This window comes from Argopecten irradians, chromosome 2 (assembly GCF_041381155.1).
Source record: "Argopecten irradians isolate NY chromosome 2, Ai_NY, whole genome shotgun sequence".
Classification (NCBI taxonomy): domain Eukaryota; kingdom Metazoa; phylum Mollusca; class Bivalvia; order Pectinida; family Pectinidae; genus Argopecten; species Argopecten irradians.
Window position 1 is genome coordinate 11,950,630 of NC_091135.1, and position 14,628 is coordinate 11,965,257.

The window sequence follows — 14,628 nt, forward strand, 5'->3', positions numbered from 1 at the left end:
TAAGTTTTGATTGTCAAAATCCAAGACCTACTTAGAGATATATTCCTTAGAACTTTCTGATAAATAGTGATAGCATAATATGTTTAGAACTAAAGGGAGGGACGTACCACGGACCGCTGATCAGGAAAGTTGATTTGAAAGACCCATCATCTTTGATGGTGGACTAAAAATAGCAACTATGCTGCAACGCAACTATGCTGCAACACATACATAGCTCAATGACTGGAAAATTATAAAGGATAAAAAGTACTTAAATAACATAGCACATACACTGCCCTCCACAAATTGTGTAACACATGAATATTTACAAATATACATAAAATATAGAAATATGTAAATCTTGTCAATACAGGCATAAGTATATATTATTTATCAAATTATTGATCTTCTCTAACTCGTTAATCTATTTTTCGATAGTTTTCTCAGAGATAAAATTCTCAGAAAATTTTAACATATGTAACAGAACTTATGGAGGGTAGTGTATGATGAACAAATGCATCACTCGGCTCACCTGGATATTGTAATGATTATGGAAAACCCTTAAAGTTTAAAGAAAATGAAGATTTTTGCTTTATTTTTCCTAAAAGAATGCTGTTCATCTAACTATGATAGCAAAACATTTTCAGACCAAACTTTGAGATACAATTGCTCCCCTTTTCTCTAAGGATGTCAATTTTTTTATTTGAGCCCCCAATTCAAAGGACTAATCTTCAATGGGCGCTGCCCCTCCTTCCCTGGGGGTCAATCCAATACGCTGTATTTATGCTATTTTTATATTATTATTATACAATTTGTACCCTCGGGTGGCAGTGGCCGCTAAGTATAATGTTATGTTTACAGATACATAGGGGTCATATTGTCAGGTTATGAAGAGTGTAACAAGGAGGTCATTTTTCTGTTTGGCCAGATTTTGACCGATCTGAACTATATTTTTTTTTAATTTGTTGATCTTAATTGCTAACATTGATGTGATCAGAATATAACAAATGGAAATTCATAACCTAATTTCAAAAACTATGTCATATTTTCACCATATCAATGCGTAATAAAGGTATAACCTCTATCCCCCCTTTTGGGCCCCACCCCTCCTGCCCCTTTTGGTCAGAGCCAAGGTTTATAAAACTCTATTCCATTTCCTCCAAGAATGTTTTTCACCCAATTTGGTTAAAATCCATTCACAACTATATGACTAGTATTTATTTAAGTAAAATGCTGACAGACGATGGATCCACATCATAACATTAGCCAGGTGAGCTTAAAAAAAAAAAAAGACAATTTAGCAAGTTAATTGTGACATTTGTTTGTAATAATCAATAATGTGACAGATATCATTTAGTCTGTAATGTATCACTTTTCTTTACCTGACTGTGTAAGGACTAGAAAACAACCATGTAGCCATGTTGTCATTGAGTTAGGATATCTGTGAAAGCTTTAGGATATCTGTGAAAGCTTTGTTAGAGGCAGTTTATAGCATGTACAATATTTGCCATAATTAGCACTCTTTCCCATATACCAGGTAAGCACCCCCCTGGAGAAGGTTTTACAAGTGTATAATGCTTAAAGTCATGAATTATAACATAGACATTCTAACTCATATTACTTCCGAGTCATTCACATCTTTCACACATGACTTACAATGTATTAATATATCACAAACAAAAGAAAGCATGTGCATGTTTACTGTGACTAAGATTAATGTGCCTCGAATACAGAAAAAAATATATAGCTGACTTTGTTTCCGAGTGTTTTTGTGTACAACTGACATATTGGTTCCCTTATAAATGCCCCCATTTTTGTTACATTTTTAAGCGCTCCAACACTTATAACGGCAAATATGGTATAGTAAGCACAGAATAACAATTGGAGTACTGTAAGTACTGAATCTGGAGGCATCATTCAAATTCTTGAAAACAACATTAAATAGAAACAAATTCAAAATTGTATGATATTTTGTTGATTGAATATAACATCATAAAAAAGTCAACATTTATTCACATACTCCTTAGTGAAATGTATTCCCAAGTAGCTATTGGCAATGGTAGCAAAAACATGCTCAGTTAAACCTTCCCTGTTGGAGTCTCATCAAAATTTATCTATTCCGTCTTTGCATATTACAGAGTTAGCTCCCTTGCGGGTAGGTACATCTTGTTATATCATTATTTTGGGAGAGCAATTCACGTCAATTTCTGCGAAAAGTACGATATTACGCTCTCAAACACATGACGTCACAATGAATACCTAACTGCAAGGGCAGATAACTCTGTAATATGCAAATACATAATTAAAAGAAAAGGCATCACTTTGGGCCCTTTAAGGCCACTCATTGATAAGCAATACATTTTGGATGAAGATAACTAAGGGTCAGCTACATATTGTATATTAATCTAAACATCCAGTTTTTTTTTTACTCATGGTAACTTCAGAGGTCAAAAAGAGGGTAAAAATTGAATTTTTCATTGTAAATTAAATATTTGAGTAGAAATGATATGTTCAATGATGTTTTACAAAGTTTGCATGCAAATCATGGGTTCTTTAGAACAGGAAAAATGAAAAAGTATACAGTAGATCACAGTAATTCAGTACAATTTTCACACTGTTCAGATAAACAAGATGATGTGGGGTATTATAAATCAGTTTTCACTATTACATGTGGCAATACATGTAACACATAATTTGTGTCTCAACACTTTCTCTTCACTCTTTGCTGCATATTTGTTTCCACAATGTGCAATGTTGAAAACTTTTTTTCTGTTTGATGAGTGGTCAAATCCCCATACGGACGGACAGTGTGAAACACTAAGATGACATTCTGGATTCGGTGTATTGGTGGTTTAGACGACCAGCTTGGATCCATTTGAAACATGTCGATATCTAGAGTACAGGTGAAACTCCAGTGGTATACACCAGAAACTGCTGTCAGCTAGAAGTCATTCACCTTAATTTCTCAAGGGCACCCCCTTAAATACTGCTGTCACTTCATTTAATTAGAATGAGGTATTCATCATCTTCGTTTCAAATTACTTGACAACCATTCTAAGCCTTGGTAAAGTCTGAAAGAAAATAGCAAATGTTTTAGAGGCTAAATGAGGAACTCTAAATCTACCCTGTAAAATAAAGTTACCCGTATTAGCTTGTTATCTTTAAAAGACACTCATTCCTCTTTCATAAGAGACATTCCCACTTTCCAGTAAGTGACACACCTCTTCCTTTAACGGAGATTTATTCTATCTTTCCCATGAAAGACTCTCATTTCAACTAATTGACATACATTATCTCCACTGAAAGATATTTATGAAAACCAAGAGACATTCACTCTCCTTCGTAAGAGACACTCATCCTTCCTCAGTGTGAGAGACAATCACTCTCCTTAGTAAGAGACACTCATTTCTCCTCAATGTGGGAGACATTCACTCTCATTAGTAAGAGACACTCATCTCTCCTCAGTGTGAGAGACATTCACTTGCCTTATATGCACAACTAGGCTCAAGGGAGGGCTACATATGAAATTTGATATCCTTCCAGTACCTTTGAATAATTTTTGAAAAAAACTGGTAACAAACTGTAATTATTGAAATCCAAAATGGCTGCCTGTCTATATTAAATTTCTGATTGCATTATAATCCTTTAATGGACATTTAACCTCTCGACTCCACTAGGGGAGAGTCTCACAACATTTAGCAACATTCACCACAGTGAGAGCTACTCACCCTTCTCCTGTTAGAGCACAACAGGCTTGTATATGCCAAGCATGGTCTTTCACAGATGTCAGATTAAGATGTTGAGATATCTCTGCAGCAGACATTGAACCCTTGATATCTTGTTTGTTTGCAAACACAAGCACTGCTGCTTTCTTGAGATCCTTAGTGAATAAAACAGCACTCATTAATAATAGTGACGGAAAGCAATCTTATACAATTAATTTTTCTTTGTTTTCATACCAAATCTGGCTTCTGATTGGCCAATATTTTTTTGTATACCACTATTAAAAACATTCCAAGAATGGGGCGAAACTCCGACATTATCTTGACGTCACAATAGAGACATTGACGTTGCGTATTGATTCGGAAAAAAGAATCCCTTGAAAAACCATTATAACGTTACATTTAAACATACTTCATTTTATCAATTAGAGTATAAAATTAATTTAAGTATTGATGTCACAATTTTTTTAATTTTATCAGAATCCGCTACGCGGATTCACACAGTTTGCAAACAATTTTTTTTTCATACCCTGATAAAATTAAAAAATAGTGACATCAATTCTGAAGAAGTTTTTTTTTCTATTTTCCATTCAAATAATAATTACGGGGTGTGCAGCATTAACAATGTCAGCTCCTCATCCTGAATTTCATAATAAACTAGGGACAAAGACACTAGAGAGTAAAAGGACAAGGGACGTTATGGGCCAAAAAAACCCAGTCCTATTTCATGTAAAATTCCAGATCTATTTAACTCCATATGTATCTTAAGTGTATTATAGACCAACGGATATTCAGAGTCTCCAAAATAATGTTTAACTTTTAAGAAAAACGCCCCGTACAGTTGTTAAAAAGCTGTTACATTGGCAAAAATTAAAATTTTAAGAATTTGACTGACTTGCATGATGTTATTCAACTTTTTATAACATTGGTCACGTCATGATTGAGCATTTTGTAGAGTACTTCTTTTGTAATTGACAAGTATGATTAACTTACGCCATGATTGAGCATTTTGTAATGTTCTTCTTTTGTAATTGACAAGTATGATTAACTTATGTCATGACTGAGCATTCTGTAGAGTTCTTCTTTTGTAATTGACAACCATGATTAACTTACGTCATGATTGAGCATTTTGTAGAGTTCTTCTTTTGTAATTGAGAAGTTTGATTAACTTACATCATGATTGAGCATTTTGTAGAGTTCTTCTTTTGTAATTGACAATCTCTCTCTGTCTGTGCTATCGATCACCAATATCACAAACTGCTCAACAAAAAATACATTTTTATAATTATTATTTGCTCTCTATTGTTTCTTGCAGAAAACCCTAACAAAAGTAGGTAAAAAATGGCAATACATGTATGTTTTGGATATATTTACCATGGCATATCTTATAGTAAAATACCATCATAGATACATCTGGAATGTACTAAATAAAATACAATAGCATAATTACTTTCCACTTAGTTGAAAAGTTCATGGATTTGGGGGCCAATAAAATCAAGTTAAATCCTGTAAGTGCTTTCTGTGAAATTATGATAACGAGCTTAAATTGTTGAAATCCAAGACGGCTGCTCATTGGCTATCTTGTTGTCTGATTGGTCACAAAAATCAAAACAATGTGTGTATTACTATAGGCATCAAGGGGAACTTGCACTTGAACTTGAAAGATCCCATCAAAGCTAAAGCAATAAAAACATTTTTTACAGGATAGACAAAGGGAAGGTGAGATGTGCCATAGACCATGGACTGATTCCATCATTTGAATTCACAGATTGTGGGCTAAAAATGTGGCATTAAAATACTGCTCTCTCTTGACTTACCTGTGCGTTGGTATAATAAGTATTCCATGACGACCGCAGTGTTTCCTGTCCTCCTATATCCCACATGAGGAAGTGGATGTTCTTCCATACCACCTCCTCCACATTACTACCAATGGTGGGCGATGTGTGAACCACCTCGTTCATTAAACTGTTTTAATAAATACAAGGATTTCATTATCACTAATTAATAATAACAATAATATTAGATTCCTGAAAAATTCTGCTTTCGCCAGTGTTACTTTTTAAATTGCAATATGCATTTCAAAGTCGTCATTGGCGCCTATGGCAACCGACACTGCGAGCCCTGCTTATTCATTTATACACTTAAACTCAATCCAAGGGCCTTTTAGTTACCATATGACAATCAACTGATGTTTGGTAAAACACTCTTTTCAGGGTAAATGTGTATTTCCTTTAAAATTATAGTGATATGCATCCAAGTGTTGGATTACACTCCTCCTCCAAATGTTTTAGAAGTTGATTCAAGCATGTTTGACACTATATTGACTACACTTACAACTGATATAAAATAGTTGTCTTCCCAGCATTATCCAGGCCCACAATGATTACTTTGTGCTCTGAAAATGAAATAAAACATTTAAAAGTAGCCATTATAGATAACTATTTCTTTGGTGATAATTACATGCCAAAGTATATGACCACATGAACACCAGTCTGATGTATGATATCATACACAATATTGTGTGTTTGTTTGTTTGTTTGTTTGTTTATCTTAATGTCCTATTAACAGCTATGGTCATGTAGGGACGGCCTCCCATGTATGTGGTGTGTTACGTGTATGTTGTGCAAGGTGCATGTTTTGGGAGACTGCGGTATGTTCATGTTGTATCTCAAGTCTTGTATAGTGGAATGTTAACTGTTGCCCTTTTTATAGTGGTATATCACTGAAGCATGCCGCCGAAGACACCTGCAAGCAACATACCCCACCCGGTCACATTATACTAACAAGGGGCGAACCAGTTGTCCCACTTCCTGTTTACTGAGTGCTAAGTAGGAGCAGAAACTACCACTATTATAGACTTTGATGTGTCTCGGTCAGGGGACAGAATATTAATCCAGAGCCTTCCTCATAGGGCGAACGCTCAACTCAAGGCCAAAAGTGACGCCGTGCCAAGGGAGGCATTAGGAAACATAACGTCAGTTAGGAAGAAGAGAAAAGAGAGCTTGAGGATCCTAAATTTAGTCGCCTTTTACGATCATGAAAAAGGGGCAGCAGGTACAATTCTAATACAATTAGATAAGTACATGTATGTAAATTTGTAAGACTCTAGGGATATTCGACATCTACTTATACAGGAGGGTCACAAAAGTAAATAGTTATACTACCAGTAGCAGGATGCCTTGGAAAAATAACTTTATATGGAAGGGGGATAACTCTAACATGGTAGAAGGAGATTTTGCCTTTATCGGAGCTTAGAAGATAACATTAGGAAATATTTGACCAACTGGTCCATGCAAACTAACATTCCTCATCAGCGGATCACATATTGGGTTGGCTAGACTATAATATATGGTACATATCTCATGAGTCATGACCATACATGTCCATTTGGAAAAGATCAGGATCCCGGCAGGATCACAGGAAAATATTCCAATTGATCCTGGTGGGATCCTAACAGAATTCTCTTAAGATATGCAAAATTGGGCATCAATGGCAACCTACACTGATGTCATAAATGCTATCTTACAAATCACCATCATGAATGTACAAAGCAGTATTGTCATTTTCATTGATATATAATATTTTCATAAATATTTCATTTTCAATGTATCTTATTGATTGTAAGCCTGTTGCATGTGGATTTCCCTATGAAAAAGAGGGGATAATTAAGGCATGTATACGTACAACCTGTCCTTTTCAGAGCTAACAGTTCCTTTTTTATTACGGGACCACTGGTCTCTAAAAAAGTCCCATGACCGTCGAAAACATATGTTTACATTACATACCAAATCTTATAATTATATAGAAATTAATAGTAGAAACGAAGAAAAAAAATGAAGGGCGCCATTTGTCACCGGGGTGTGGTATTGCATGAGACTGTGAAGCCTGGTTTTTGTCTCAAAGTATTACCAAATAAACATACTCAACAGAAATATATCCCTTTCATCTTGAAAAGGAAAGAAACCATATTTATCAAATATCAGGGCCAGACATTAACCATTGCCTGACTGCCCAGGGCAGCTAGGTCAGACCTTCTGTTGGACAGGTCAGTTACGTCTGTGACTTGCCCGACTGGGCAGGTGGATATTTTAGTGCCATTGATAACTGTTAAGGCTAATGTAGAGTTGATATCACAGTCATTAAGATAAATATGGGGCCATGCAACAAAATCTGAGCTATGAAGCTGTCTACACAGATTTATCGGTATAATTAGTCATGGTCAAACAGATATTTGTACACCCATGTAATATATACACAATGTGATAATTCAAGAGCTTTGATGGCATATATATGTACAGTCATAATAAAATTTGACAGAAAACATGGCATAGAGATTAATAACAAATGGTAGCTCAAAAGCAATGGTATGGCAATGGTGAAAATCAAAAGTTTATCATTATATTATGTGCAAGATTTATTTAACATGACCAGCTTTTGACTGAAAATCAAGACATTTATATGTTCTATTCGCCATGCCGGCTATACACAACCTATAGCTAGTCTGCTCATTAAGGATGTATTCTTCTGTGGTTTCAGTCCCGTTAAAGTCTCGTTTCGACATAGATCAAAAACGTTATGAGATTTTCAAATACGATTTATCAATATCTGTAGCATGTGGTCTGTAGCAAATTTTGTCAAAAAATTACATTTCTATTTTTAGTAGATTTTTTTACACAGCGATTTTTAGAAATGGCCCATTTGGCGGCCATTTTGAAATTGTGTCTTTTTTGGCTTTGAGAAGAGCCATCGTTTTCCCATTTTTTACTTAAATTGTTTTTACTTAAATCATCACCGCGTCAGCATTTTCAGCTGTATCGAGTTAATTTTTGCTGTTAATCTTCACTGGGTTCATGTTAATTAAAACATTGAACATTAATGTGTGAAATGATACACTTTTGTCACTTTATTTTTACATTTAATGGTAATTTGAGCACTTTTATTTTTTAGTCAAAAATATTGAAAAATAACATATATTTAAATGGGGCAAAAAAGTAAGCACACGGACCCCCCATTTTTCTGCCTGATTTAGAAAGAACAACCCTTTCCCTATTGATATGCAAACTATTGACAAAAGTTTAATACCAGAACTTTTTCTATAAAGTATTAAATTTGACAAAAATGGCTGAAAATGGTGCATTTTGGAGCTCAAAATTAAGGGGTAGGGGTAGCATATGTTGTTATTTTGAGAAAAAATATGACTCTTATTAATCATAACTGATATATTTTTAATGAAGACTACTGGAAAATAAATTCTACAAACATCCATACATATCAAACACCTCATTAGGAAATTATGGCTTTAAATTCTAGTGTATGTGGTCAAAACGGCGAAATTCCAATAAAATCCACTATTTTCTCATTTTGGTATCTTTGAGTGACAATAACTCAAAAACGAGCACACGGACATATGTTTTTTCTTCCATTTTCTTTCATGGTATGAACTCCTCTTTCCAAAAATTCATATGAGAAAAAAAGTTTAATACAAGAAAATTTTGACTTCTCAGAGGAGTACATCCTTAATCGATCTTTCACGATATATTTCACAGTTTTTGTTTGTAGAATATTGTTAGCTAAGACACCTGTTCATCTCATAAATAATCACCGACACTGTGTGGACTAAGATGAAGATATATATCAAAGCAGATTGGTAGTGTCAGTGGAGTAACTAGGTCTGGAAGGTTCCTGATAATTATCACTTGCCCGACTGGTCAGTACACGGTAGCTAGGAACAATTTAACAGAACAGGACACATTTTGTTATATTTATATAATTACTAATTTACTACAGTGTATTATTAATTCTCCAATATGCTCATAGGAAACATAACAATTAAGAAAATCAAAAGGAATGATAAGTTAATCATATAAATAGAGAAATTTTTATCATTTTTCATTAAATTTTACTGGGCAAGACAAATTTCCAGTGGGGCAGGTATATGTAGCTATAGGTTTTTGTGGTCACCTGCCCGACAGGGCAAGTCCTTAAAAAAAAGTTAATGTCGAGCCCTGAATATATGCTTGACTCTTGAAATTTTACCTGTGTCACACATGACAGGACCAAACGAAGGTTTCGTGTTTCTTCAGGTGTAGTGTCAAGCCCTTGGCTAATTAATGGATTAACGGCTGTGTGAAAATGTCAATCCAGACATAGCTAGCAGGGAAGACACTTTAGGATTTCTAATAATACAGATTAATTTCTTCGCATGCAGAGCTATTTTGATGGGAATTTTTACAACATGCATTTTCATAATGCCGGTAATTACACTCGGACTGTCACGGATATCATAAATATTTACCGTAGCTGCTGATCTTGCAATAGTCAAATAGCTATCAATAATTTCTACACCAATTAATCTTATAATGGTATTTTGAACAGAGATAGCAAATAACATACCTCCTGTTGTTGTCAGCTATTTATGTAGGTTTTTAAAATGTATACAAATTTTCGGTCTAAAACTTATGATGTGTTCGATGTACCCTCAGGGGATATGGCTGTGCCTGATAATGAGTTGGCCAACATCCTAGATCAGAACATATTCTCAAATGGCTCGAATTAATCCATTTTTACAACAATCTTTATAAAACTTTCACTTGGTAGGAATAGAGGAGTGTGTCTATGTACTCAACAACTTATCTTGTGCTGTTACTAACTTTTCTGTGTATTTAATCCGTTTCTTAATCTGTCGTTTCTTGTCGTTATTAAGTATGACCGAAGGGACCAGTTTAACGTTATGGTGTCTACATTTCGGTCAGGAATAAACTTAGCTAGTCTTACCTTCATTTGTGAATAGATTCCACAATCTCGAGAACAATAGGCCCATATTCAAAATTGAAATGTAAACACTAAATAATATGAAGTATTTTGTATGTGTTCTTCATAGCATGATGTCCTTAAATTGACATGAAAACATTTTTACATGGGTAGTTATCGATGTATCGAACATATCGATCATTTCTGTCATATAAAACTAGTTCTATAAGTCGAGCATCTGTTGACACGAGACATCGGATATATTTTTAACCTGCGCATGTTTCTTTGCAATAATATCACTTCCGGTTGGCGGGGCTTAATCGAGTATCCCGAACCGAGACCCGAATCCGAAACGCGATTTACCCCAAAACACCTATATACACACTGTAAACTTTCCCATCAATACACGAAACCTATCGAAAACAAAATTTATTTAAAAAAAATGATTGTGAACAGATGCATTAAGTCTATATGTATTATTGTACTTACAGTACTGTTGGATCGATGCATGTCTCTTATAGGTAAATGCATATTGTAGGTCTACATTATGTACATGTAAATGTACTATGTATGTACATTGTTCGTCGGAAATTACATACAACTAAATTATAGATTAAGAAAGCAGCATGAAAAAGGTAACATATTTATCTGTCTATCTGATAATGAATACAGTTCTCCAGCCTGATTATCAGCTACATGTAGACATATACATGTATCCTTATTGTGACTTTTTAGTATGGAACTGTCTAACTTTACATGTACAATGTACATTGTATGTTCAGGCTGCAAACTTAAGTTCAGCTATCAGTCTTCATTTTTTTCTTTTTTTTTCTTGAGCTAACTACATTATTCGGACCAACATATGTACTATGTCTAAATGCATATTTTAAATGTAATAAACATTTTCCACGCGGTTAAATTGAACAAGAACAAAGAAACCTTACATGTACATTGTAAGTTATGAATTCCAATCGATATTCAAGATATGGACATAGAGGCAATTGTTTTACCTGCGTCCATAAATTACTTATTATTTATTGTATAGCTATCGGTTAAAAAAACATAAGCATCACATGTTTACACAAATAATGTACATTACACACACGCACGCAAGCGCGAGAAAACAAAACAAATCGATTTTTACAATTGAAAAGGACAACACGCGATGAGTTATACACGTACGTATATATATGTATGTGAACATGTAGACGTTTAGGGAGAGGGCTTCATATATATATAAGTTGGAAAACTTGTGCCCAATCCCATTGTATATAAAATTTTTGGTTTGTTTATTTTTACGTCCTATTAACAGCCAGGGTCATGTAAGGACGTGCCAGGTTTAATGGTGGAGGAAAGCCGGAGTACCCGGAGAAAAACCACCGACCAGCTGTCAGTACCTGGCAACTGCCCCACATGGGATTCGAACCCGCATCCCAGAGGTGGAGGGCTTGTGGTAATATGTCGGGACATCTTAACCACTCGGCCACCGCGGCCCCAATATATATAAAATATACATATACGTATACATATGTATATTTGATTTAAACACATTTTATTGCGTATATAAAATTACGCAATAAAATGTGTTTAAATCAAATATACATATGTATACGTATATGTATACGAAAATCAATCACATAAAGTTGTGTACTCTTTTTGTTGTAAATGTGATAAATTTTGAAGATTACCTAATCTCTTTGTAATTTATATCGGCAGAAGAACTAAGCTTCATACCATGCTTACTCTTTTTATAAAATAGTTTTTAATATATATTTTTTCTCAAATCAGTAAAAACCGAACGTTTTGAAATAACGTAGCTTGAGACACAGGTGGTAGGCTAGTTCATGTGACTCAGAAATAAAAGATTTGAAAGTTCGGCCAATACACATGTCCTAGTTAGTATTAAGGACATGTGTATTGACAGAACTTTCAAATCTTTTATTTCTGAGTCGCACGAATTAGCCTAACACCTGTGGCTTGAGATACTCTGGCCCTAACACCAGACTTAGACATTATGACAGATAGATGTCTGGTTTAGGGCCAGAGCGCACTACTATATGAAAAGGTGGAATTCGCCGACACCATTTGGTATCGAGCCATATCATCTCCTATTCAGATCTAGACTGACCACCAAGAAGCGGCGCTTACGTCTACCCTGTTTTTTTCCCCAACAAATGAATAATTTATCTACCCAAATATAGCAATACGTCGAGATCAGAGGCGAATTTGCATACTATGAGAAAAATGGCAACGGTGAGAAGAAAAATCTAAAGTTGCGGAAAAAAACCTACTGTATTGACACAATATAACGTGCACGCGTGATAAAATGGATGGCTGTGAGTAGATATAGTATTCATTTGTTGAAAAGCCCAAGATAAGTGGTGATTCTCGGTGGTAATATTTTGTAAGCAGCTGAATATAGAAGATGACCAGCTGGCCCGATACCATGGTGTTTGGCGAATTCCCTGACCCAAAACCAGACATCTATCTGTCATAATGTCTAAGTCTGGTGTCAGGGCCAGAGTATCTCAGGCTTAATATGCAAAAGAACTCATTTTCAATATCTTCTAATTCACATAAGATACAAATCTTTGATTCCGTTCCATATTTATATATAGACTTGTCCCAATTTGATGTCATAAGAGTCGGATTTTCGATATCTGTTTAAGATTTTGAGAATGAATTGGCTACATGTAACATAGATGATTTTGTAGCGAAACCTCATTACATATATACATTGTATACTGGTACAGCTTTTGGAGAGTCCCTGACTTTTGTTTCACAATCCTGAACACAAAAAAAAAATCAAAATCAATTATAACAAAATAACAATAAAGCTTGCAAAATATAATTATTGGAGTTCATCGATTTTAGCCAATTAAAAACATTGAATTTTCTAGCAATAATCGCCTATAGGGAACAATCAACTAAATGAAAAAAAATACATTCGAAATCCCCCCTGTATATTTAACCCGGCCGCTGATTTTCTCGATATCATGTGCTTTTTGATATCCCTATACTTCTACACCATAATACAATATGCTACGGATATATGTATCAAAACAGATATCTGAGTTTTTGGTGATAGCAAACAGAGTTTTAAAGCTTATGTGTGGTCTTGGCCGAAAATGGAGCTTTGGAGCAACTGCCCAGGTTCGGCTTGCATTCGTATGCGGTGACTGATTGGAAAGGAGTTCCTCGAGGATCAACTTTGGTCGCACACCTGTTAAAAGTTTTTATGAATGATATGTTTTGGGTCATCTGACCCAAACATCTGACCCGAAGTGTCATTCGCTGTGTTTCGTCCGTCGTCGAGCGCCGTCCTCCGTCGTCCTTAAACTACTTCTCAATAACCGATAGGCCTAGGGTGCTGATTTTGGCTCAGTGGCATAGGAAGATGCGTAATGGAGGGGGGGGGGGGGGCAAAGGTCCTCAATATGTAATAACAACCCCCCTCTTCGCGTTCCCCGTATCCACGGGAAATGATTGATATATATTTTTTTCATATATCATTACATATAATTTTTGTTCACATCTATAGACAGTGGCGTCGCTAACAGGAAATTAATGAATACGCAAATTAGCGTGAGAGTTTTGGGGGTCGGGGGTATCCACTGGAAAAATTCACGATTTAGAATGGCTGAGATCAGTTTTACGATGCATTTTGATGATTTTAAAGTGTTCTTAACACGGTAATTTTTCGATTTAAAGTTACAGATATGATAATTGAGAGTTTCGTCAAACCATTATGCAACCCAGCTCGATCTGAACATATCGAATTCACACCATCGGCACATTGTTGTGTGACTCAAAACTAATAATGAATTGATTGTCTTGCTAAGACATATAACAAATTAATCTTTTAATAAGCATTTTTTGAAACAGTATAATCCCTTGATGGACATTTTTAGTCTAGTTCGTGTGTATTAAATTTTCATTATTAATGGTTTGAACAATAACGTTTTAGAAAACGCGCCGCGCAGTGGAAAATTTTCTAAAAGAAAAGTACAAAAATGTGCAGGAGGACTCTTTTTTTCCTTTCAAATGTGCATTTTAGAACATTTCACTCGGCGAAAAAAGGGGGGGGGGCAAAAAGATATGTTTGCCCCCCTCCCTCAGGGGCGTAGTCAGGGTTGAAACAATGTGGATGCAGTGTTGTTCCCTGCCGAATCCCCTT

General features: G+C 35.2%; 1 protein-coding gene across 1 annotated transcript; it reads right to left on the bottom strand.

The window, feature by feature from the left end:
• Positions 1–1,437: 1,437 nt before the first annotated feature.
• On the bottom strand, positions 1,438–10,722 carry LOC138314472 (ADP-ribosylation factor-like protein 5B). The gene is made up of 6 exons (XM_069254830.1): positions 10,476–10,722; positions 6,036–6,096; positions 5,519–5,666; positions 4,875–4,958; positions 3,708–3,859; positions 1,438–3,050 (listed from the first exon to the last, which is right to left on the bottom strand). The coding sequence occupies exons 1-6, from the start codon at positions 10,519–10,521 to the stop codon at positions 3,002–3,004; spliced, it is 540 nt and encodes a 179-aa protein (XP_069110931.1). The 5' UTR covers positions 10,522–10,722; the 3' UTR covers positions 1,438–3,001.
• Positions 10,723–14,628: the final 3,906 nt, after the last annotated feature.

What these genes read in the sequence shown, in the direction of transcription:
- LOC138314472 (XM_069254830.1), bottom strand. Translation starts at nt 10,521, where the DNA reads ATGGGCCTATTGTTCTCGAGATTGTGGAATCTATTCACAAATGAAG. An exon ending in ACAAAATGCTCAATCATGAT is followed by an intron (nt 3,860 to 4,874) that starts GTAAGTTAATCA and finishes TTATTCACTAAG; the next exon opens with GATCTCAAGAAAGCAGCAGT. An exon ending in TGTGCTCTAACAGGAGAAGG is followed by an intron (nt 3,051 to 3,707) that starts GTGAGTAGCTCT and finishes ATTTTCTTTCAG; the next exon opens with ACTTTACCAAGGCTTAGAAT.